The sequence below is a fragment of the Mirounga angustirostris genome, unplaced genomic scaffold (assembly GCF_029215605.1).
Source record: "Mirounga angustirostris isolate CCGP_5_RB_7025 unplaced genomic scaffold, mMirAng1.0.hap1 SCAF_6, whole genome shotgun sequence".
In the NCBI taxonomy this organism is placed as follows: Eukaryota; Metazoa; Chordata; class Mammalia; order Carnivora; family Phocidae; genus Mirounga; species Mirounga angustirostris.
In genome coordinates this window covers 5,537,374-5,563,904 of record NW_026991714.1, presented here as the reverse complement: position 1 = coordinate 5,563,904, position 26,531 = coordinate 5,537,374, and the positions used below count along the sequence as shown (strand labels likewise).

The 26,531-nt window shown below is 45.1% G+C and overlaps 2 protein-coding genes across 3 annotated transcripts in view; one reads left to right on the top strand and one right to left on the bottom strand.

Annotated features, from left to right (window-relative positions):
* SDHC (succinate dehydrogenase complex subunit C) overlaps window positions 1-5,012 on the bottom strand; it is a 34,038-nt gene extending 29,026 nt beyond the window's left edge. Inside the window, exon 1 of one of the 2 annotated variants that reach the window (XM_064593809.1) lies at window positions 4,858-5,012. In XM_064593809.1, the coding sequence (XP_064449879.1) occupies window positions 4,858-4,877 (20 nt within the window). In that variant the 5' untranslated portion in view covers window positions 4,878-5,012. The remainder of the gene's footprint in view (window positions 1-4,857) is intronic. The other variant, XM_045876773.2, reaches the window with a different exon arrangement.
* A 3,844-nt stretch (window positions 5,013-8,856) lies between these two features.
* MPZ (myelin protein zero) lies at window positions 8,857-14,417 on the top strand. The gene is given in 6 exon segments (XM_064593808.1): window positions 8,857-9,489; window positions 11,876-12,042; window positions 12,312-12,525; window positions 12,755-12,890; window positions 13,015-13,075; window positions 13,193-14,417. Coding segments are annotated over 6 exon segments (939 nt in total). The 5' UTR covers window positions 8,857-9,422; the 3' UTR covers window positions 13,487-14,417.
* The last annotated feature ends 12,114 nt before the right edge of the window (window positions 14,418-26,531 follow it).

The window sequence follows — 26,531 nt, the reverse complement described above, 5'->3', positions numbered from 1 at the left end:
GAGGATACACGTTTTCTACCAAAAAGTTGCTATTTTTGAAAGATATACATCAGTACCAAAACTGCTTTTCAAGTCTAAAACTAAGATGTGCCCAGGCATTCTATGGAAAGTGAATTTAACTGATCCAGAGTTCACACAGCATTATGAAAAAACGACCACTACACCCCTTTATTCACATTATTATCTAAAATCTTTCCAAAAGTATTTAAGAAAGTTACACGAGTGGGATTAAAATTAAAAATACATCGATTATACAAAAGTTTACATATATCTATTATATGTAAGGCACTGTGCGATATAAAACCTCCTTGAGATCCAATGATCTTCTAAAAAAAAGCTCATGGTGTCCCCCACACCACTGATACTAGATGCATAAACAGTTCAAAATCCCTATGCTTTACACTAGGACAGTAGAAGGGTCCACTATTTGAAGGCAAAATAATCCAATCAACACTTCCTTCAGCTCTTCCTTCTTTCCAGCTTTGGAGGCAAGAGGTGAATACTGACATTGTGTACCCAAGACTCCCAGAAAGGAGAAGTGGGAACAAATGTCTTCAATCAATTGAAGCAATTGTGGCTCTGGAGTTGCAGGGCATGCATTCCTCACACCAGGCTAGGTCCAGTCACCCAGCTACCCGGCAAGAGTTTGCAGATGTGGGTTGGAATCTACAGCACTCTCTGTCTAGTTCTATTGTTTCCCAGACAAATACCAATGTAAGCTTTCCACAAGGCCCTAACAGAAACTAGTTGCACCGACTCCATAGCCTTATTTGAAACATGACAAAAGTAGGTATCTATCCTTGCCTTTCATGTGAAACCAGGAACTCTGAAAAGTTCTACCAAGGACTTGGGCTTTATATGTTATAGCTAAAAGGTAATAGTACTTTATTTTTAAATAACAAGCCAGAATGTATCATTCTCATTAGTATTGGTCCCTTCTAAATACAATACACATGTCTACCCAAAAATGTAATCACTGCTCAAATCATTTCTGAAACTCTTCCCTGGACTGGGGCAACAAGTGATGCAGAAAGAACATTAAAATAAAAAAGTCATATTGGAGTTCCAGTTCTGCATAAGTTGTGTAACTTTACAGAATCACTGAGCTGCAGCTTTTTCATTATGAAATGGGATTGATAAGACCTACCTGATTGGTCGCTGGGAGGATTACATATGAATATGTACAGAAAGGCATTCTCACTATCTCAGCAATATCGCCCATATACATAAGATATTACTAATATTTCATTGGTCTCCCCAAGGTCTTTAGAATTCACATCATATTCTTTTTAAAACCCTCAGTGGTGATAAAAATATTCATCTGCTGAAAATGGATTTGACTTTTGGAAAAAAACAGAAGTTATTCAAAGCCAAGTCTATGTGATCAAACTAAATAAAACCATTTTTGGTCCAAAACAAGATGTGACTACAATATAATGAGTTTCTCTTATACGACCTCTAAACTTGATCTGATGGTATGCCAAAAAAGTTTTAGAAATAACTGGGGTAAAGGCGTCTGGGTGGCTCAGTCGTTAAGCGTCTGCCTTCGGCTCAGGTCATGATCCCAGGGTCCTGGGATCGAGTGCCACATCGGGCTCCCTGCCTGGCAGGAAGCCTGCTTCTCCCTCTCCCACTCCCCTTGCTTGTGTTCCTGCTCTCGCTATCTCTCTCTCTGTCAAATAAATAAAATCTTTTTTTTAAAAAAAAGAAAGGACTGGGGTAAGAGCAACACTAAAATAGATGTATAACTTTGAAGGACAGGATGACAAGCAATCTTTTGTATACAAAAGTTCTCATTAATGGCTATTAGCACCCAACCTACTCCCAAGCTACAAGAGAAGACACCCCTGATTTCTTCTTGTCTCTCACCCCCCATATATATGAGAGGCATCACCCAATCCTATCAGTACTATCCAGGAAACTTCGGTCCATTGTTTTAGTCCTTATCCTTTTCATTTCTCACAAAGAAGACTATAAGAGGAGCTCCTCAACTGGTCTCCCTAGCAACTCTCTCTTCCCTATCATTCAATATTACCAAAGCTAACTTACTGAAAAATAAAGCTGATTTCACTGCTCTTCTACCCCAAAGTCTTTTAACAGTTCCCTGCTGCTTGCAGTATAAGGTCCATATGATAGCCAAACGAGGCCTTTCTCAACACAGCCCAAACCAACTCTCTGGACCCATTATCCTACAAATTCCCTTCAGCCCCTTGTATGTCTACCACACCCAATATTATACTACATACACCCAGACAGAGGATGCCTTCTTAGGACCACATGCCTTTGCTTGTGCTGTAGAGTGGAACCTCCCTCTCTGACAAACTCATCCTTCAAAACCCAACAACTCCTAGATGGCGACTTCACCGTTTCTTTAGCCTTACTTGCACCTGCCTTGCTTCTACACCACTTCTTCATAACTCTGTATCAACACCTATTATGTTGCTTAATAATTAATCTATTTACTTATCTCCTATGCTAGCCTGAGCTCTTCAAGGATAGGACTGGAATGCTTTGTGTCTAGAACACCTATAATAATGTCCGACACATAGAAGAGGCTCTAAAAAATGGTTTGTAAAGGAATATGCTTATTTTAAAAAGCTGTCTTATATATTTAAAGCTAGACCTCATTTTTAGAGGTGTTTCACATGTAGCATTTTATATGATGAGCAACGTGCAGATAGTTAATGACTTTTGGTGACTTTGTGCTTAAGCAGCATGAACTTTATTAGACAGAAGCCTAGCTGTTCTCAGCTCAGTTCTCTATCTCTGTCTTGGCTTTGGCAAGTCATTCCTTGAGTGAGTGCCAAAAGAGCTTGCATTACTCAGCAGGTTATTTATTCCTGGCTAGTCTGTGAACTGTTTAGGGAGTATACAAATTATAGAGCACTATTCAAAAGCCATGACATACAGTACTCTGAGAACTAATAATTTTTAGTTAGCCAAGCATTAAAAATGTTTAACCAATACTTCTTTTAAGTGGGCCCAAATTATTGCTATTTTCATTCACAAATGAGGAAACCACAATTATGGAATCAGTGACCTTGACTTGTCCAAAATAAATGGAATTCGTGACAATACCAGAACTAGAAACCAGCTCCTAGAATTGCCTAGAAGGTATTTTCCTTTGAGGCTAAATCAGCACATTATGAACAGTTCCAAATCCCTGTAGTGAAATGGAATTTGACTCAGAACTTCAATCAGAAAAAAAAATTGGGGGGGGGTGCGCCTAGGTCGCTCAATGGGTTGGGCGTCTAACTCCCAACTCCCGTCCAACTGATTTCAGCTCAGGTCATGATCTAGACTGAGCCCTGGGACTTCGACCAGCTCTGTGCTCAGCAGGGAGTCTGCTTGAGATTTTCTCCCCTCCCGCGCACGTGCTTGCTCTCTCTCTAAACTAAATCAATCAATCTTAAAAAAAAAAATTTAATTCCCTATGTCCCCTCTTCAGAAAGCCCTTGTGAGAAAAGAAGAGAGAGGTACCCTTCCCATGAGCTTCAGATTACTTCTAATGAAAAAGAAATCTATTTCTTGGCATTGAATCCTAGTGGTGACCATACTACACATCTCAAAATGATACTGTCTGGACATACTTAATGAGTATGATAATTGTCAGCTTCTAAACAATAATCCTGAAACTCCTAAGATGAACTATTTAGAACCAATATGATCATTTCAAGCTAAATGTTAATTCTACCAAAAGTCCCTGACATCTACCAAAATGTGATATATCAAAGAATTCAAAATCATTCAATTATGGTAAAACTACCTGGAATAAAAAATGCAGTTCTGGCAAGACTGGCCCTGGCACACCTTAGGAAAAAAAGAAAAGGAGGGACAGGGAGAAAAATGATCGATTAAGATAACCCATTCCTGATCTCAACTCCCAAGAGGGATCGTTTTGTCACAGAGAAAAACTAAATAAAGCCCCTCTATTTTTATACTGGGTGACTGAAGTGGAAAGAGAAATGAGAAGACATTTGGGGAAATCAGGAATTAAATCTCAACAACATTAAAACTAACTTTCCATAACAAATATTTTCCAAAAATAGGCCTGGCACGAAACTAAGCCGGCATTTGTACCAGGACTGTCTAAAGTCACTTAAGTCGCTGTGTCTACAAAGGCTCTGAATACAGAATGGAGCCTAGAAAGAGGACAGCTCAGAATGGAAGAAAATCTAGGGTACTTCCCCGGACAGTGAATGACCTCGTATAGGAAAACTGAGACATCCGCTCCCCCTTCCTTCTCTCCCCAAGTAAAAAGAGAAACTAAAATTGAATTCCCCGGGCTGCTGTGGGCCACTAGAGCGACCGCTATGAGCGCTATTGCTAATCGCCAGCGCGACAGGGATCCAAGGCTTCCTGTCCCCTCCGCCCGGGGCCCGTTAGGAACGCAGTGCACACTCATTGCCAGCAACTAGCGTTTGCAGAAGTTACAAGCAAAGACAAAGCACACCAAGATCCCTCTCCCCGAGGCCCAATTCCTGAATAAGACCTCGAAGTCCTAGCGGATGATCCGCTGACCTCGAAATCGTAACTTTACTCTCTCCGAGCTTGGCTCTGGGTGCGGCCCCGAGAGCCATCTGGGGCGAAAGTACCGGAAGTGGGGGGAAGTGGAAAGGGCGACAACCGTGCGACCCGTCGGTAGGGAGTAGGGACGAGATAACGGGCCAGGGACCCCGAGTACGGGAGCGACTGGGGAAAGAGAAGGGGCCCTAGGATTCCACAGCGCGCGGCACGCACACCGTGGGCCCTTTCCCTGCCCAGGCACGGGACACACCGCCGTCAGCAAGACGTAAGGGGCAGTGCAGGCCTCCCGAGGGCCGCGGACACCGGCTCCCAGCCCCGGGCTAAAGTCACCTCAACAAGAGCGCAGCCATCTTGAGTTCCGGTCTGGACGGAAGTGACGCCCAACGTCCCCGCCGCCTTAGGGCGTGGTCTCTATCACGTGACAACACCAGCTCTTTATAAAGGATGGGGAGCGGCTGGGTTGCAGCTTTGTTCAGACTCTTGGTTTCCTCTGGTTGACTCCTCTCTGCCCGGTCTCCTTCGGCTGGCTTCCACCAGAATTTGCCAGGGGTTCGGCATAAATGGCGCTGACTCAGACTCTACAGTGTGCATTTTACCTGTGAACATAATTCATTTTGTTTCGCACTACTGAACATCTGATTTGCCCTGATTCTTCACCAGGGACTTCTCAGTCTAGTTCCGCTCCACCTCCTTCCCCCGTAGGCCGGCCAAGGCACCCAGGGAAACGGGCTCCATCCCGTTCCAGTGGGAAGCTTCGCCAATGCAGAGACACACAAGTTGAGACCCAAGTTGAGGAAGGAGCGTGAGAACGATGCAGACCACCATCCCAAGACCAGGGAGCCTCCTCTAACCACCTGGGTTAGCTTTGTGCCCTACAGTCCCTGGGCTTGAGCTGCCGCCTGAGCTGGACGCCCACTAGTCAAACACAACGCTCTTTTGTTCCTTGTTTCAAGGCTATGTGGATGACACCCACAGCTAGAAGAACCCGGGGTGGGGGAAAGCTTGCTTTGATTTTTAAACACACACACACACGTGTGTGTGTGCATATGTATAGTTTTGAGGAACCCAAGCACTGCAGTCAATTGCAGAGCACTTGTGACTTAAGGAAGAAAAAGGGAATGAGAAAGGAACAGAAAATGAAAAAGTTCTTGAGTCTCTTTTTTTGTGGGGGGTAGGAGTGAAGGAGACAGCCTAGAGCAACTCCTACAATAAAACATTCAGCTACATTAATATTCAGATCTCATTTATATTTAGCACTCCTGCACTTCTTTCAGGATTTAAATAGCACAAATTCACTTATTTCTTCATCAAATGAAAATACTATTTTGCATTTCTATAATACTTGACAATGAAAGCACTTTTATAGACTTTTGGACTGGAAGAGACCAGAGAGGCTCTCAGACCTGATTTTCTATCCAGTGCAGGGATCTCCTCGGCAACACTTAGGGCCACTGGTGTTCAAGACTCTGCTGTAACACATTCAGTAATAGATACCTCAAAACTCAAGTTTCATTTAGTGAACAGCTTAATCATTAGAAAGTTGTTATGTTAAAATATAGTTTTCTGGGGGTACCTGGCTGGCTCAGTCAGTGCAGCATGTGACTCTGGATCTTAGTGTTGTGAGTTCAAGGCCCACGTTGGGTGTAGAGACAATTTACAAATAAAATCTTTAAAAGTAAGAAAATAAAATACAGTTTTCTGCTATTGAACTTCCCGTCATTGATCCCACTGTGGCCCTCTGGCATTTCACATTAACAAATCCAATGAATGCCTCTTTCACTTAGCTCTTTAAATAATTTCATTTTATATATGTATATAAGTTATATATATTATATATATGTTATATATATTTTATATTTTATATATATTTTTATATATATAATATTTAATTCTCATTCCCTTTTTCTTAAGTCCCAAGTGTTTTGCATATATAAGTTATATATATATATAAAACTTTAAAGTTATATATATAACAAAATATAATATATACTATATAGTTTTATATATAGATAGTTATATATATTTATATATATATATATAATCTTTTGCCAGAGTGTGTGAAAGTGCTATAGGGGATTCAAAGATACAAACATGTAATTGTCCTCAAGAAGCTTATAGCCTTAGCAGAATTAGTAAATAAATAAATACAACAAAGAAAGTAGCAATCCCATGAAAGAAACTATAGGTAAAAGGGGTGGGTCGATGAAAGTAGAAAGTGATTATTTGCAGCTGGGGAGGTGGGGTTAGGGAGGTGTAATTGACTACAGCAACATGCTGTGAACATTTACTGATGATTTTGCCTGTGGAGTTTATGATCAAGTCCCGTATTTAGAGTTCCACAATCCAAACCCAATACCAGTCACAGAACCCACCATCCCCTATGTAAGGAGATGACAGGTAGGTACCAGGAGCCTGGGGCTTTACGGGTGAACCTGCAGTGGTCCCACTGCGGGAACAACAGTGGCCTCTCTCCTCAAAGTAACCTGTAGGGCCCGTAATTGATGGAAATTAATCACATTGAAACTCAAACAAGATATTAAGTCAAGCCCCTTATCACCAGGGTTTATCTTAAAAATAAGCAGGAGGGAAAAGCAGAGTCTAGCCAAGGCCTGAGGTCAGAGAAAGAAAGGGGAAGAAAGAAGGGAAAACATTTCAAATGGGAGTATGAGAGTTTCAGTGAAAAAAAAAAATCATTTCAGATAATCCCAAGGAGGGAAACAAAGGAGGCAGCAATCTGCAGTGCTTTGGTCTGAATGATTTTTTTGGCCGGATTTGTCTTAAAACTCAGCTCTGACCATGTAGACATCCCTAACCCCACATATTACTCCTTCAGGAAATTCTTATTGTTAGGAGTTAGTTGGACAGGTAGTCAGGGCCAGGGTCCCCAGCAAAAAAGTATGGAGTCAGGACAGCTAAAATAAAACAGCACTAACACCCTGTTTTGCAGTTTAGACAGGACCACACTAACGTTCTGCTTTGACACCTTTGCAGAAATGACTTCTGCAAATTGTCTGAAACTAAGGCAATTAACCACAAAGCATTTGTCAGTATCACAGGGCAAAGGGCAGTTAAGACATTAAACCCCCAGATGTCAGCAAAAAAAGACCATCAGCACAGAGACGTTAACCTAATACGTAGACAGATACATGACCAAGGCCCTGATTGGCATGACTCAGCACACCCTGATTGCTTAAGACAGTTCTGCAAAAGAGCTCATAAAAACCCCTAAACTTAGACACTCCGAGGGCAACCCTCTCAGGCCCCCCTCCCTCTTTGGGAGCTTTATACTACTGTTCCATAAATTTTGCTTTGCTGCCCACCACTCTTCATCTGGTCTACCTCTTCATTCTTTGAAGTGGCATGATGAAGAACCACAAGCACTAAGGGGACAAAAATCATGTAACATTATGATGTACCAATTAAACCCACCCTCTTTTGTCTGCCATTTAGTGCCCTTAACTAATTGGCTTCAACTCTCCTGTACAGACTTGTTTCAAGTTCCCCCAAATCAAGTCAAAGTGGAGGGCACAAGATCTGCCTTGAATATGCTCAATACTTCACAAACTTACCCAACACACACACACAACACACACACACACACACACACACACATTTTCCTACTTCTTTGTTTTTGCTTTTGCTATTCTGCCTAGATACTTCACTACCCTTTCCATATCTAATATTGCCTTCTACATACAACTCCCCCTTCCTCTGAACTTCATTTATTTTATTTCCTTATTTATTTAGGGCTCCACACCCAGCGTGGAGCCCAGTACAGGGCTTGAACTCACAACCCTGAGATCAAGACCTGAGCTGAGATCGAGAGTCAGACATTTAACCAACTGAGCCACCCAGGTGCCCCAGTTTACTTTTGTTTTTAATCTCTGTTACATAACAATCTCCCTGACGTTTGTGAAGTATTGGGCATATTCGAGCAGACGTGGTTGAGCCCACCTTGGTATTCTCAGCATTTTGTTCTTCTCTCTGCTATGGCAAGCATCATGGTTTATTATATTGGGTTATTGATGGGTTCGTCCTCTGCTCCTCCCTTCTCTGCACCCCCCCAACTAGATTTTAAACTCTTTCAAGGAGAAACTTAATTTTTATTTCTCTTTCTGTTACCCACATACCCATACTTTACATATAGCTGGCACTCAATACAATTTTGTTGCCTTGTTCTAAATTGACATGGACTTAAACTGCAGTGTGAGGCATTGAAAAATTCTCTGATGAAGAGGGAAAGCTCAGGGGATTCTTTCCTGGATATTTTCCAATGGGGAAAAGCTCTATCAGGGAAGAATCACCCAGGATGCAGGGAAATGGAAAAAAAAAAAAAAAAGGACTCCCAAATGACCTGGTCATCTCAAGGAGCCTGTAATGCAACCCATAGTCATAAAACAAAACAAAACACAAAAAAACAAGGGACATCCCATTTTCAAGTTCTCTGGGGGACCCACTCTCTGGTAAGGAAGCTACAGAGGAATCCCTTCCCTGAGCCTTAGGATTTAGGTTCCCCTGCCCATCTATCCCTCAGAGAAGTGTGTTTATGTCCCTTTTTCTGTCCCTCTCCCTCTCAACCCCCCCACCCCAGCATTCCAGCCCAGGGCAGGGGGAGGCCAGCAGACACAAAGCCCTCTGTGTATGGGGTGGTATGTGTCCCCCCCACCCCTCTACCCAGAGGACACAATGCCCCTTCTGCTCCCTGTGCTCTGCCCCCCTCCCCACCACCTCTCAACTGCACATGCCAGGCTGCAATTGGTTACTGGCTCAGGACAGCCCCCTCATACTGGCACCCCAGGGGATTTTAAGCGGATTCCAGGAACACCCCGCTCAGTTACTTGTCCCCCACTCTCCCAACCCCGCAGACGCTCCGGGCCCTAGCCCCTGGCCCAGCTATGGCTCCTGGGGCTCCTTCATCCAGCCCCAGTCCTATCCTGGCTGCGCTGCTCTTCTCCTCTTTGGGTAAGTGGAGCCGCCCCAGGCTGGGGGTCCTGGGGCTCAGGGTGTCTCTCAGCAACCTTCTCACTGCCTTTGCTGCAATCCCCACTGCAACCAAAGATTGAGCAGGAGCAGGAAGGTGATATTATACTCGGGGGGGTGGGGGAAATATATATATATTTTTTGGAGGGACGCAATAAAGGTGTTCTGTGAAGGGAGAAGGTAAAAGAGTGTAGAGAACTTCCCTGAGGTGGACCTGACTGGACCCAGACTGGAAAGTAGTAACATGGCCCCAGAGCCATGCTGAGGGCCTGGTGGGAAGCGGTGTTATCGCGTGGTAGGGAATAGGATCAGACACCTGGGTTCTGGCCCCTACTCATTCCCTAGTAGTGTGTGAGGTACTTAACCTTAGTTTCCCTCAACAGAAAAGTCAGGGAATGTGATCTAAGGAAGGAGCCCAAGGTTTGTGGTTCCAACTCTTCCAATCCTTTGTCTCTTGGTGCCTCCATTTCTCCCTGTGGATCCATTGTCTATTATGTGGGTGAGTGGAGTAGAAGGGAGATTCTATGAGATTCTAAGATCTTGTCCATCTAAAGTTGTCTTCCTTCAAAAGTTGACCAACCCCTTCTTTACCCCATGGCAGATGTTGGGTGAGCAAGAGGAGGTCAAAGTAGTGTTATTCAAATGGATGCTTCCCTTCTCCAAACTGCCCCAAAGCCTAGTACCATAGATAAGCAGTAGGCAAACTGAGGGTGAGAGAGAACTGCTCAGAATATCCAAGGTTCTCTGCTGTCAGCTCTTTGAGTCCTAAACCCAGAACCCATACTCTTCTGGGTGTTGTACTGGACTACTCTGGGACACCCAGAGAAAATGTTAAAGATAGGGAGTTAGAGAAGGTTATAGTGAGGGAAATGGGGAGAGGCAGTCTTGGAGAATAAGGAAGAGAGTTCTGTCCCAGAACCTGTCCCAACCATAGAACCGTTGAGCAGAACTGAAGGGCAGTGGTGGATGTTAGAACAGGAGGAATAGAAGTTAGATCCAATGAATAACTTTCGTTGCTGCATTTGGGTTTCCCAAGAGAGCTCTAAGAAGTGAGTCACTGATATTGCATGCTGAGGTGGGAGATTTGAGACTATGGAGCAGGAGTGGGGGGGGGGCTAAGGGGTAGGGGATGGCATAAGCCCCCAACATTGGTCAGACAATGGGTCCCTGTTTGTTTGGTTGCTTCCTCCCCCTCCCATAGAACAAAAGGGTCTACAGTTGCCCCCACCCAGGGCCAGCCCACACACATAATCTCCCTGGAATGGCCTTCCTTGTGTGGGTGAGTCTTGGGAGTGGCACTGGGCCAGAATGGCCAAGAGGAGGGTGAGGAGGGTCAAACCACAGAGGGCTCACATGCAGAGTCATCTGAGCTCTGGGCTCAGGGGTCTTCCTCTGTACCCAGCTTCCCCTGAGAGGGGTAAAAGATCCTTCTCTCCCTGACCTCCCAGTCAATAGCAAGCTGTATGGCAACTAGGGATTCAGCAGTGAGGACAGTTGAGCCAGGAAAAAACATTCTTTAGTTATTTTCATTTTTTTTGCAAGAAATTTGAGTTTGTGATGCTGTGAAATACTATACAGCTGTTAAAAATAAGATTGATCTCTATGAATCAACATGGGAAGCTCCAGTCGACCAACCGATAGATAGATAGATAGATGATATAGATAGATAGATAGATAGATAGATAGATAGATAGATAGATAGATGATAGATTCTATATAAATATTCTTAAGTGAAAAAAAACAAGTAGAATATGATGCAATGTATGTCAAAAGAAAAGAAAGATCCATAAAACAAAATTATTTCATATAAGCACATGTACATCTTGAGTTTGTTGAGTTTATATTACACCTGATACATAGAAAACGGTTACGCACTAAATTGATTAACAGTCAATTGGGAGAGGGGACTACAGGAAAGGAGTTGGTTGGGGGGGTGTGTTAAGAGGAACTCTAGCTTTATCTGTATGGTTTGAATAGTTTATAAAAAGAATGCAAAATGTAGTACTGTAAACTTATAATAAATTTTAAAAACCTTAAAGCCTACATCTAAGGGGTGACTTAAGAGTTAAATACTGACCCAAAGGGAAAGTGAGACGTGGAGACAGAATCCAACTTCTGGAAATCCTCAAGAGAGGTCTGTTACTGCTGATTTCATTTCCTTTAATGAACATGCTAAAGAGCTTGAACCAACACAGTGTTACCACCCAATTATTCAGTCAGCCCAGAGAGATTTGGGCTTGAGAGTTGATCATTGCTTCCCCAGCTTTGCTATGGCCTCTGACTCAGCTCTTGACTTGCTATTGGTGTCACTTCCTCTATGTGCCTCATTGAGCACACCTGTGCATCTGATTCCCCTCTCTGCTCGCAGTGCTCCCCCCAGCCCAGGCCATTGTGGTTTACACGGACAGGGAGGTCCACGGTGCTGTGGGCTCCCGGGTGACCCTGCACTGCTCCTTCTGGTCCAGTGAGTGGGTCTCAGATGACATCTCCTTTACCTGGCGCTACCAGCCCGAAGGGGGCCGTGATGCCATCTCGGTGAGTGCCTGCCGGGGTCAGGGCGGCCGGGGGGGGGGGGGGGTTGTCCCGGGATTGGATAACGAAAGGCTGGCTTCGAAGAACAATAGAAAAGAGCACTTGGGCAAAGGAGGGGAGATCCTTCAGGAGCCATAACCCTACGTTTGGCAAGGTAAGCGGCAATCTGACTAGGGCCCATCCACATTCTCTCCCCACCCCCAACTTCCCTCTCCAGCTCAGGATCCCTTACCCTGAGGCTACACTCACATACTTCTCCTCATTCCTCATAGATCTTCCACTACGCAAAGGGACAACCCTACATTGACGAGGTGGGGACCTTCAAGGAGCGCATCCAGTGGGTAGGGGACCCTCACTGGAAGGATGGCTCTATTGTCATACACAACCTGGACTACAGTGACAATGGCACCTTCACCTGTGACGTCAAAAACCCACCAGACATAGTGGGCAAGACCTCTCAGGTCACACTCTATGTCTTTGAAAAAGGTGTGAGGGCGTCTGGGAATACGCAATGGGGTGGGTATCGGGGAGGACTGGGGGGCTGGGGGAAGGGGCAAAACGCCTGGGCGATTGTCCTTCAGGCTCTGGCAGGGTGGGCGGAAGGCAGCCTTGGCTGAGAGCTGTACATCCCCAACAGCAGGCGACAGGTGTGGGGCTAAGACCCAAAGGGGCATGGCCCTGCTCACTCCTTTACTTCTTTTCCCTCCCCTCCTAGTGCCAACCAGGTACGGGATAGTCCTGGGAGCCGTGATCGGGGGAGTCATAGGGGTCGTGTTGTTGCTACTCCTGCTTTTCTATGTGATTCGGTTCTGCTGGCTACGCAGACAGGCGGCCCTGCAGAGGAGGCTCAGGTAAGGGGAGCCTGCTGCCCATCTGGACAGAGACGCTCCAGTGGGGGGGGAGGGGGGGCAAAAGGAAGAGGAGGCTGTAGCTGCTCTGGAGGGGGCAGACCGACAGCAACCCCTTTCCCTGCAGTGCCATGGAGAAGGGGAAGTTGCATAAGGCCGCGAAAGACTCGTCCAAGCGCGGCCGGCAGGTGAGTGGGAGCCGGGGCCCGGCCGAGCTGGGGCGCTGCGGGGCAGCAGTGAGGGGTGGGGTGGGAGGAGTCAGGCCCCAGCAGACCCGGCCGCTGACGCGCGACCCCTCCCTGCAGACGCCAGTGCTGTATGCCATGCTGGATCACAGCAGAAGCACCAAGGCGGCCAGTGAAAAGAAGTCCAAGGGGCTGGGGGAGTCTCGCAAGGATAAGAAATAGCGGTTAGCGGGCCGGGCGGGGGGTCGGGGGGCAGGTCCGGAGTCCACCAAAGGTTCTCAGGTGGTGGTCATTGAGATGGAGCTACGGAAGGATGAGCAGAGCTCGGAACTCCGGCCTGCGGTCAAGTCCCCCAGCAGAACCAGCCTCAAGAACGCCCTCAAGAACATGATGGGCCTGGACTCAGACAAGTGACCACCCCCCGGGCCCTGCCAGAGCAGGGGGACCTGGGCTCCTCTTAGCCCCCGTCTAGGTGCTTTCCTCCTTAGCTCCCCAGCCCCCGCCCTGCCCTCAGCAGCCTTTGAGATGTAAGTTTCATTCCAAACTTCATTCCCGGGCACTTCCTATTTTCCCCCACCTTCCTTCCCCGGCTTGCTGGGAGCCCAGGGCCTGACCCTACCCTTCACCAGCCCCAAGGACTGTGTGTTTGGTGCCTGTCCCTCCGGCACCGAGAAGAAAGGGACCTTGATACCCTGTGCCTCAACCCCAGGCCACCTGGCCTTTCCATCCCTTGCACCACCCAGCGTGTCCCTCCCTCGCTTTCCTTTCTGACCCTCCCTCCCCTCCATCAGGTGGCCCAGCTCCATACTGTGTCCTCCCAGCTAGCTAACATCCAGATCGTCCAGATCAGACTCTCCTTCAGGGTTTATTTAGGTTGTTAGTTATTTTTTATTTTTTAATCCATTCTTTTTTGTTTGTTTGCCTGTACCCTCCCCCCATGACTGAGTACCAATGACGTCATGTGGTTTTTGCAATTCCCCACTCCCCATTATAGCCTTAATGGAGAGCCAGCCCAAGCAGAGGGGCCCCTGATGCTCAGTCCTCAACTACAGGATTGGTGCCCCTGACCACTCTGGAGCACTGTTCTGGGACTCAAGGTCATGGGGAAGGAGAGACAGAGAGAGGCAAAGAATCCTCACAGGTCAGAGGATTGAGGAGGGGCCAAATAACCCTTAAGAAATGGCTTTTAAGCAACCAAAGAGAAAGGAGAAACAAATGGGAAATGGGGGGGGGGAGGGGAGAGGCTGCACTCCCAGCCATAGGGGATTGTTAGGATTTTTCTACATTCTGTATATTTCTTCACAAACCCCCAGTGTCCTTAAATGTTTAATAAACACTGACATTTCCAGAAGTTCTGCCTCCATCTCCAATTTCCTCATTCTCCTGGGAATATCCCCACCCCTTATTCCATCCCCAACCTCCTACCTTCTCCCATCCTTTCCCTCTCCCACTCTTCTTCCTCATCTACTGGTTTCAGTTAAGAATTTGGCTTTATGGTATGGACTTCCATAGTAGAGTGGAAAAAAACTCTGAAATCAGCTGACAAGACACACTCAACAAATACCCAGTGAGCTTACATTATGTGCTATTACACGGGTTAAAACACGGACTCCCTCTTTGCCAGGATCTTAATTTTGAAAATATGTCAGCCAATCACTAGCTGTGTGGCCCATGGCTAGTTCTTTGATTTTGGTAAGTCTGTTTCTGCATTAGTAAATTCAGATGATACCTGCCCTGCTTAATTCCCTCGATTTTTATGAGAATCACATGAGATCCTGTATACGGAAACCTTTGTAAACTATGAACTGATGTGCAATGAAGATATTAGGGATCAGTCCTTTAGAGATGTTTCTATATCCTGCCTAAAGGATTACACTTTACAAACTAGCATAAATCCCAGACCTATAAACACACACACATACAACTGTAGTTGGTTCACTATCTGAGCTATGCTCTTAATAAATCATTACCTAGGTTGTTGGTATGCTAATTTAAGTACACCATTAATATCCTGAAATACTTAGATGATTGTGGAAAGATGTATATATATATATCATTTTCCCTGGGGGGTTCAGGGGGGTCACTGATGGCAAAAAACAAGACTCCCACAAGTCATCTCTTCACCTTATTAAGAGGTTAAAGATAAGATTTTATTAATTTTTTTAAAGATTTTATTTATTTATTTGACAGAGAGAGACACAGTGAGAGAGGGAACACAAGCAGGGGGCGTGGGAGAGGGAGAAGCAGGCTTCCCGCGGAGCAGGGAGCCTGATGCGGGGCTCAATCCCAGGACCTTGAGATCATGACCCGAGCCAAAGGCAGACACTTAACGACTGAGCCACCCAGGCGCCCCAAGATTTTATTTTTTTTAAATATTTTATTTACCTGAGAGAGCGAGAGAGAGAGCGAGAGAGAGAGCGAGATCACAAGCAGGGGGGAGGGGTAGAAGGAGAAGCAGCCCCCTCCCCCCCCCCCCCCCCCCGCTGAGCAGGGAGCCCCCGATGCACCGACCCAATCCCAGGACCCTGGGATCAGGACCTGAGCCGAAGGTAGACGCTTAACCTACTGAGCCACCCAGGCGCCCTAAAGATAAAATTTTAAACACGAGCTTTGCCAAAGACCAGAGTGCTTTCATTTACTTCAAGAGGTGTCGTTCACTTTCTTAAAAAGAAAAATTAAAAAAAGAAAAAAGAAAAATTAAACCAAGTTCATTTTAATATAAAGGCCAATAGATTCCACTGGGTAAATGCAAATCAAAACTACAATGGGCTACCGCTTCACCCCCATTAGGATGGCTACTATCAAAAAACAAAACAAGGATGTAGAAAAATTAGAACCCTGTACTCTCCCGGTGGGAATGTAAAAATGGTGCAGCCCCCGTGGAAAGCAATATGGAAGTTCCTCAAAAAATTTAATATAGAATTACCATATCATTCAGCAGTCTACTTTTGGATGTATACCCAAAACAATAGAAAGCAAGATCTTAAGAGATATTTGTACACCCCCGTTCACAGCAGTATTAGGCACAATAATTAAAATGTGGAAGCAACCCAAATGTTCATCAATGGATGATTGACTATTATTCAGAAAGGAAGGAAATTCTGACTTATGCTACAACATGAATGAACTTGAGGACACTATGCCATGTAAAATAAGCCAGTCACAAAAAGACAAATACTATATGATACCACTTATATGATGTACTTAGAGTAGTCCCATCATAGAGACAGAAAGTAGAATGGTGGTTTCCAGGGGCTGGGGGGAAGACGCTTAACTGACTAAGCCACCCAGGAGCCTCCCCCCACCCTTTTTAAAAGAATTTATTTATTTATTTATTTATTTATTTATTTATTTATTTATTTATTTGAGAGAGACAGAGAACATAGATTACTTTAAAATCTTAAAAAAAAAGTAGAGATTGAAACAACCTAGAAGACATCTTTTGTTTGTCCCACATGATATGTATTTGTTTATTTAAATTAAAGCTACATTTGATTGTCACAGGGCAACAATCATCTTAAGCTGAATATTGTTCCCCTGTCCAGGTGAGACCTGCATTCTCACTACTCATTTCCTTACCTGTCTGACCACTTTTTTTTTTTTAAAGATTTTATTTATTTATTTGAGAGAGAGAATGAGAGACAGGGAGCATGAGAGGGGGGAGGGTCAGAGGGAGAAGCAGACTCCCCGCTGAGCAGGGAGCCCGATGCGGGACTCGATCCCGGGACTCCAGGATCATGACCTGAGCCGAAGGCAGTCGCTTAACCAACTGAGCCACCCAGGCGCCCCCCTGCCTGACCACTCTTAATGTATGAATTTGCTACCCTGCCTTAAAACATCCAAGAAATTGGACAAATATTTATGGGTGGGAGTGAGGTTGGGGTAGGGAGGCTATAGTCAGACTACACACACAGAACTCTTCACAGCTCCTCAACCAGACCACAAGTCATGGTGCTCATCTCTGGCTACACTGTCTACTCCTCAAACTCAGCCATAGTCCCACTGAATATTCTGTTACCTAAAGACTACATTGTGAAGTTAATGTCTAACAACTTCTATGATAACATAAATATGAGAAGAAAGAGATGAATAAAATGCTTAACTTAGACAAATAAACATATCTAAAACAAACAAATAGAAAATATGTCAATTCAGTCCTTGTTTCTGTGATTGGTCAAGAAGCCAGACGGGCGCCTGCATGGCTCCATCGTTACGCGCCTGCCTTCAGCTCAGGTCATGATCTCAGGGTCCTGGGATCGAGCCCCGCATCGGGCTCCCTGCTCAGCGGGGAGCCTGCTTCTCCCTCTCCCACTCCCTCTGCTTGTGTTCCCTCTCTCGCTGAGTGTCTGTCAAATAAATAAATAAAATCTTTAAAAAAGAAAAAAAGAAGCCATAATTGTTTGTCTAAAACAAGCAAATAGAAAATATGTTAATTCAGTCCTTGTTTCTGTAATTGGACAAGAAGCCATAATTGATATTTAGGAACTGCTTCCACTACTCATTCTGTATTTCCCCTGCCCTTAGCCAGAATCTCAGATAGTCAGGGTTCTTTATCTGGTAAAGTGACCCAAACTTCATTTCCAACTCAAGGTCTGAGCTCTCAATTGCCCCGCCTTTTTTGGGTGCTACATGTTTCTATTAACATTTACTATAAGGCATGGAAGTACTAAGTGGTGCCCAGAGAATCCCCTGGGTTCCAGAAATAGCTCTCCAATCCCAGTGAGCACCAGCAGCCCAAATTTCTTCTAGGTTATCAGGATCAATCACACCAGCCAGTTGAGTAATCTTTGAACCTCTTGGTTCCCAGATGACCAAGTGATAGTCTCATCTTCCAGTTCAATGAAACAATTGTGTTCACTGGTAGAAACATTCTCCCTCTGGGAAATAAGTCCTTCAAACCAGCAGAGCTCAAATTTGCTGGGAGAAACAAAAATTCTGTGAGGGGGTTAGTAGGTGTAATAGTGAAAGAGCCACGCTACTTCCACCCCATGACGTCTGAATCCTATACTCTGGCTGTGGGGAAGACGACACCATATAACGGTCTCTGATTCAAAGCATCTATTGACATCTGGTAAGACAGAGCTCTGTTCTTCCAGTGTTGTCTCCCAACCATTGCTGTGAGTCTTCAGTAAGCCCTTCCATGTTTCAAATAGGCATCTGCTTCTAGGTGATGGAGTATATGGTAAGACCACTTAATTCCATGAGCACAAGCCCATTATTGCACTTTCTTTGCTATGAAGTAAGTTCCTTGATTAGACAGAATGCTATAGGGAATGCTACAACTATGGGTAAGGCATTCTGTGAATCCACCAAAGGTGGTGCTGGCAAAGTATTATGAGCAAAGAAGGCAAATCCATGTCCGGAATATGACTATTTCAGGGAGGACAAATCTATACACCCCCTGTGATGAAAGAGGTCCAATATAATTAACCTGCCATCAGATGTCTGGCTGGTTCTCCCAGGGAATAGTACATATCAGGGACTCAGTGTTGCGCTCTGCTGCTGAGATGTTAGCATTCAGCAATTGTATTAACCAGATCGGCCTTGATGAGAAATCTATGTTGTTGAGCTCATTCACAGCCTCCAGGCCTACCAACATGACCACTTGGTTCAAGAGACCATTGAGCAAGCACTGGGGTGAACAGGGAAAGACGCCTTTGGTGGGCATTCACCATCTGAGCCCATTCTCAGCATTTTGTTCACACATCTCTTCCCCAGACTTCCTTGCTACCAGTCTTCCAATCTTGTTCTTTCTGGTCTCTGACCATCCAGCCAAACCGTTAGTAACTGCCCTTGAAGCAGGGTAGATCTGTACCTCTGGCCATTTCTCACTCCAAAGAGTAGACAACCAAATGTACTACCCACTAAGACTAGTCTTTTTCCTTCACTGAGAGAAGTTTCCTTCACCATTGTCCTTCAGTGTCACTCCTGAGGGAGCCATAATGCTATAGCTCTTCACTTTTGAAGTTTGTTTATTGATTCATTTAAAAAGATTTTTTTTTTAAGTAGGCTCCACACTGGGCTTGAACTCATAACCCTAAGATCAAGACCTGAGCTGAGATCAAGAGTCTGACACTTAACTGACTGAGCCACCCAGGTGCCCCTATTTATTTTTTTTAGTAATCTTTGCACCCAATGTGGGGCTTGAACTCACAACCCCAAGATCAAGAGTCACATGCTATTCCGATTGAGACAGCCAGGTCCCCCTTTAGCTCTTCACTTTGGGGTGGTACCAGCATATAAACCAGGCTGAAGTTTGTTTGTTTGTTTCTAATTCCGTTGACTGGTCGTGCATCGAGGAAGAGGGGGCAATGCAACTCGAGCAGTGTCAAAGGATCCTGGGCCACCTGCTCTTACAAGTTACCTTCTGGACCTGTTCAAGCTTGGTTCTTTATATACAGCTTCCATTAACGGTAAAATGCTGTTGTGTATACCCAGTCTTATCGCTAGGTGGATGAAACAACAGCTGGTCCATGATGGGAAGCTCAGGTCCCATAGTCACCTGATGTTCTCTAATCTTTTCCTGCTTAGCTCACTCAAGGGAGCTGAACGTTCCACCCTGGCCCATAAGCCAGGGCTGTGGATCACACACGATTTCTGAATGCAGGAGACCAATTAGGGGGCAGAATAAAATGTGAGTTAGGGAGTCAGAAGGGCCTAAAGTTTTGAGGGAGTTTTTTAACCCCTCTGAACCCCTCTCAATTTATTAAATGGGTGTGATATTGTATAATTGTTAATGAGAATCAAGGTGTGATATTGACATTTATATTAAGAAATACATCTTTGGTCTTCATCCTGTTTCTGGCATAGAGCTCCAAAACTCTTGGAATTTCCTAATTGATGAGAACAGTAAAGATGTCATTTGATATGTTAGTGAGGTGACATGTGGAAAGCCCCTAGATAACCTAAAGATGATGCTGGATGCCAGGAGAAGCATCCGCGTGATCAGAGATTTGGAACTTTCTGTCCCATCCCCCTGACCTCCAGGGAGGGGAGGGGGGCTTAGAGGTTGGATCAATCACCAATGGCCAACGAGTTAACCAATCATGCCTGTGTAATGAAGCCTCCATAAAAACTTAAAAGGATGGGGTTCAGAGAGTTTCTGGGTTGGCAAACACTTGGAAATGTGGGGAGAATGGTGCAGTTGGAGAGAGCATGGAAGCTCCTGGCCCTTTCCCCATACATTGCCCTCTATATTCTATCTGGCCATGCTAAAGGTCTATCCTTTCATAATGAGCCAGTAATCTGGTAGGTAAAATGTTTCTCTGTCAGCTGCTCTAGCAACTTAATCAAACCCGAGGAGGGGGTTGAAACCTATGACCTATAGCAAGTTGGTCAGAAGCACAAGTGAAAACCTGGACCAGCAATGGGCATCTGAAGGGGGTAGGGAGCAGTCTTGTAGGATTAAACCCTTAACCTGGGGGGTCTGACATTATCCCCAAGTGTTAGAACTGAGTTGAATTGTAGGACACCCAAGTAGTGTTAGAGAATTGCTTGGTGGTGTGGGAAAACCATATACACACAAACACAAACAAGTTAGAATTAGGAGCTGAACCCATACAAGAGAAATACTGAATGTCAGATTATTAGATTGGAGTTAGAATAAAAAGAGTTATTGTTAATTCAGAAAAACCTTCAATAACAGCTTCCTCCCTTAGAAAGTGCTTTGGGGTCATCTAGAAGATTTTACTTTTTTTTTTCTTAGAGAGAGAGCATGCGAGAGGTGGGGGACAGAGGGAGAGGGAGAGAGAGAATCCTAAGCAGGCGTGAGCCCAGTGCAGAGCCTGACATGGGGCTTGATCTCATGACCCTGAGATCAAGATCTGACCCAGAATCAAGAGTTGGAGGCTTAACTGAATGAACCACCCAGGTACCCCCTTTTTAAAATAATTAATTAATTAATTTTTTTAGAGGGGGAGAGAGAGAGGTGGGGGAGGGGCAGAGGGAGAAGGAGAGAGAATCTTAAGCAAATTCTATACCCAGCTAGAGCCCGATGCAGGACTCGATCTCACAACACTGACTGTGACCTGAGCCGAAATCGAGAGTCGGATGCTTAACCAACTGAGCCACCAAGGTGCCCCTGGGGTCATCTAGATTTTAAATCAGATCTTTCTTTCTAGTCCTGAAGCCCTCCTAATACTCACCATGTAATTTAGTGTATTCTTCTCTTAGAAAAATGAAACTGACAAAATGACTATTAAGAAATTATACTGGGGCATCTGGGTGGTTCAGTCCATTAGGCATCAGACTCTTGATCTCAGCTCGGGTCTTGATCTCAGGGTTGTGAGTTCAAGCCCCACTTTGGGCTCCATGCTGAGCAAGGAGCCTACTTTAAAAAGAAAATTATACCAAGCTAAGATTAACAAGTCTGGGGATCTAATGTACAGCATAGTGGTAATAGCTACTAATACTGAATCATATACTTGCATGTTTCTAAGAGAATAGATGTTAACTGTTCTCACCACAAAAAAGAAACGGTAACTATGTAATGAGATGAGGATGTAGCCAATACTATGGCGCTCATCACTTTGCAATGTATCAAATCAACAGGTTGTATACTCTTAAACTTATACAATGTTATGGGTCAATTATATCTCCAAAAAAGCTGGAAAAAAAGAAGTTAAATAAAAATCTATGTTCTATATTCCTTCCCAGAAGACAGTTTTTGTGTATTGAAATAAATGGAACATGAAATGCTTGCAAAGTCCTTGTGAGAAATTACAGCTAAAGAGCAGTGTCTTGTCCATTGAGCCAGGCTCCATCCAGATAGTAGTTTTCACTGGCTTTCCTCACTCCTGGTTAGTCATGCTCAGGAAATAAAAGGGATCAGAACACTTCCTTAGGAAGCAGTTACCCAGTGTAGAAGAAGCCAAATGGGTATGCTTCCCCCACAAAAGTAGGATGTCTGGGACTGAGCAAATGTGTCTGTACACACACACACACACACATACACACACACAGTGAGAGACAGAGAGCAATCTCATAAGCAGAGGGTTGATTCTCACATGTGAATGTTGTCTAGTATTGCTTTAAGGTAGAACAATGATTCAGCAGAATCTGACTCACTTAAATCTCTGCTTATTCTAAAAGAACCACAAGTTAGGAATGGTCTGGAGAAGGAACTCACCCCTGTTTTTGGCAAGACCTAAAACAGGCATCAAACCAGACCTGGTTTTAATTCCTGCTGTAGCTCTCTGTGAACTAGGACAAATGACCTGACCTCAAAACCTTGAGTTAGGTTAAGTTAATATCTAACCTATGGTGCATTTCAAAGAAGACATTGAGAATATGTGTAAGCCATGTCACTAGGCACTTGGCACAGAGTAGAAGTCCTATCCATGATAGTGCCTCATCATTCGCCTCCTCCCTCCCTTTTCCTCTCTTTTCAGTTGAAGGAAGTAGAGGAACTTCTCCCCCAGCACCGTCGGGGAGAAGGGCCTAACTTAACTGTGCGCTGGTCTGGATCTCAGTCTATTGCTGTCTGCTTCACAATTCAGACACCATCACAAGGCAGACATGGTCCTTTTGTCCTGCAAAGGCTTTCCTTCCTAGGCATTAAATGTGGCTCCCAGCTGAGCCCCCCTCCCCCCCAAATCCTGTTATTTATCTTGTGGTCCCTCTCTGAGTGCCCCGCACATGGTAAAGACTTAAAGCTTAGCTGGAAGCTTTGGGGGTCTCTTTCAGAGAGAAAAGGCGTGGAAGCAGAAGAAAGAGTCCTGAATCTTCAGGCTAGTGCTGGGCCTGGCTTTCCAAAGGCTTAGGGCAATAGTTCCTAATGCCCTCAGTCCAGTGCCCCTTTTTTCCCTCCTGAACAATATTCATATGCAATATAAACTAGATACCTACTTTCGAAAAGTGAATCTAATGCTCTCTCTAACTATATTGTAAAGGTGAAATAAAAGATTAGTTTGTAATAAAATGGAAAGTATTTTAACCAGCTGAGCCACCCAGGCACCTCTAAAATGGAAAGCATTTTAACATGTAATGTCAGGTATGACTACACATATCATATAGTAGTCAGAGCTTTGAACTTAGTACAGAATCCTTGTGAGTGCAACAGCAAGAGATGCACGTGGACGGGTATCCGCAGCGGCATCTTTGACAACATGGGTTTCTGAAATGGTAAGCAACTCCTGGTGAAAGTTCTGAACAAAGTAAATGATAAGTTCCTTCAATCTACGTGTTAGTTGCATTTCTGGGGGATTCAGTGTTTGAAATGGTTCAAAAAATACTTTGTGTTCATATGTAAAATGAAGCGGAGTCCTAGGCTCCCTTGATAAGAGGTTTTTCATCTACATTGGTATCCGGTGGGACTTTTGAACACATGTGGGATGTGGGACATTTTGTGCAGCACTGTCCTGATCATTGCAGGATGCCTAGCATCTTTGGCCCCAAGACATGAAATAATACCAGGAGACCCTCCTCCATGCCCACCCAACAACCCCCCAACATATGCAGATAACCAAAAATTACCCTCACGGATTTCCAAAACATCCCCTAGAGGGCAGTACGTCCCCCTGTTGAGAAGTGGCTGAGGGGACTAAATGTGACCAGGAACCCTCCCATGAGTTAAGGAAGAGTTTGGTTTCCTTTCATGATGCCCACATCTACTCAGCCTTAGACCTCATGTGAGTCTATCGACCCTCCCTCTAGGCCCACATATCAGCCCTACCTCCCAAGTTCTGAGGCCCACTTCTCTATCCATTCCACTTCATCCAGCACCAGGGGAGGCAGTGGATGAGATCAGGCACCAGTAGAATTCTAGGAGGAGTCTGGCAGAGCAGGCAGGTAAAGCCAGATCTGGTCCTTCCCTGGAAGGAGGGGGGCCAGAGAGGATCCAGATCTTACCTGTGTGGGCCGCAGGAGACCAAGTAGGCATGCCTGAGCTCAGCTAAGGGAATCTCTGCTCTCAAACTTGACTGGACAACATCAGTGCCTTCCAAGCTGTCTGCCTTCACTCATCCTGTCCCTTATCAAGGTGGTACAAGGAGCACAGATTCTGAAGCCAGACTGCCTGGGTTCCGGTCCTTGCTCAACCATTCACTTTGCTTTGGGAAGGTTATTTAATCTCTCTGTGCCTCAGTTTCTTCATGGGTAAAATGGGGATAATAGTATCTATGTTATATGGTTCTAAGGATTCAATGAGTTGATTATATAAAAGTGCTTAGTACAGTGTCTGGCATGTAGTATTTTGCAAATCTTAGATATGATTATAGTCATCACCATTCATGCCCTTGAGAGAGCATTAGGTTAGGGAGTTACCCCAAGTTGGGGGATGAGCATTCCTAAGGACCCTCACTATGATGAAACCGAAGCTGACAGTTACATGTGAGTAAGAATACTTGCAGCTAATCTAGCAGAGATGGCTCCCTGGTTTCATTCTTGAAGATCTAGGTGACTGGTAAGATCTAGGCTGGTAAGATCTAGGTGACTAGGTAAGATCCAGGCTGGTAAGATTCTAGGTGACTAGGTAAGATCCAGGCTGGTAAGATCTGTGACTAGGTAAGATCTAGGCTGGTAAGATCTAGGTGACTAGGTAAGATCCAGGTTGGTAAGATCTAGGTGACTAGGTAAGATCTAGGCTGGTAAGATCTAGGTGACTAGGTAAGATCCAGGTTGGTAAGATCTAGGTGACTAGGTAAGATCTAGGCTGGTAAGATCTAGGTGACTAGGTAAGATCCAGGTTGGTAAGATCTAGGTGACTAGGTAAGATCTAGGCTGGTAAGATTCTAGGTGACTAGGTAAGATCCAGGCTGGTAAGATTCTAGGTGACTAGGTAAGATCCAGGCTGGTAAGATCTAGGTGACTAGGTAAGATCTAGGCTGGTAAGATCTGTGACTAGGTAAGATCTAGGCTGGTAAGATCTAGGGGACTAGGTAAGATCTAGGCTGCTAAGATCTAGGTGACTGGTAAGATCTAGGCTGGTAAGATGTAGGTGACTGGTAAGGTCTAGGCTGGTAAGATGTAGGTGACTAGGTAAGGTCTAGGCTGGTAAGATCTAGGTAACTAGGTAAGATCTAGGCTGGTAAGATCTAGGTGACTGGTAAGACCTAGGCTGGTAAGATCTAGGTGACTAGGTAAGAAAGGCCAATTACTATCCTCATCATCATCACCATCATCATCATCATCATCACACTAAGGGAAAAATAGAATGCTGTGGAAGAGGGAGGACTGTGGATGCCAAGGCTGGATGGAGGAGGGACGTGGTCAAGGAGGGAATAAGGAAGCATTTCCTGCAGCCTTGAGAAAGGGCTTACTTTCTGACCATCTATGGACTGTGAGTCTCTGTCTTTGTAGATCTCAAGTCTAGCTGCTACCCGAACAACCAGAAAAGAAACAAACCCCCTGACCTCCAAACCCTCAGTCTTCATAGGCACAGGCAGCAGAGGTGCTGCATTTGGAGAGAAGATGGTGAAGAACAGGAAGGAACAGCTCACTGTAGAGTGATTCCCGTAAGGGCTGAGTCTCAGGGACCAAGTACAGCAGGAACAAAGTCGCTCCCAAGAATAGCCACACACCCCCCACCCCCACAAACAACCCCAGAAATAAAGGAAACACAGCAAGGAGAAGAGGGGCAGAGAGAGGCAGAAGTGGGCAGGAAGGGCAGCTCCCCAAAAGGACATTAGGGCAGGAGTCAAGTGCAAGAGAAAGAGACGGACATGGGAAAGCTGCCTCTATACTAGGGCCAGATCAAGGAGAGGTCAAGAGCCCTTCCCAGCAAGGACTTCAAGTCCCTGAAAGTAGGTTGTCCTGGGAAGCAGAATCCTTGTCCCCTTTAGCTGCCTGAATTTCTCCCAAAACCTTCACCCTCAAGTCTGGGCTCTGGGAACATATTCCGAAGTATTCCCCCTGCTCAGATCTCCAGACTTCTTCCACTTTCATCAGGGCTATCCTCCCAGCTCGACACCCCTCCCTACACAGATGGAAAAGCACCAAAAGGCATGTCAGTGATAGACATGTGATAACTGAATTTGCTTTTTTCCCCTTGACTGTTTCTCCTGTCTCTTCTCTTAAGCTACGTATTAGAAGAGCACTCACCAGTCCCCAAAGACTTGCAGTCTTTGCTCCACAAAACAAAGTACCCAAGAACAATTCCTTACTGATCAATACTCCAGGATTGTGTCTCCAGCGGCAGGAACCAGAGGGACAGGGAAGAGAAATAGGGCTCTAGGGCCCTAAGCAAGAGATCCCAGCCCAAGCCCAGGGTCCCAAGGAGGAGCTACAGGAGAAGAGGGTCAATTCGAGCGCCGTGCAGTAGAAGTAGGACTGGCAGAGAGAAACTAGCTTTGAGAACCTTTATTGAGAACTACCACTGAGAACCATCTTTCCCAAAGCTACAGACGGTATTTTTGCTACAATGCCCTTTCTTTTAAAAGACGTCTGAGGGCAAGTGTAATGCTTCTAGAGCAAGAAATGGTGAAGGGGAAAAACATTTCAGCACCGTACTCCAGATCAATGT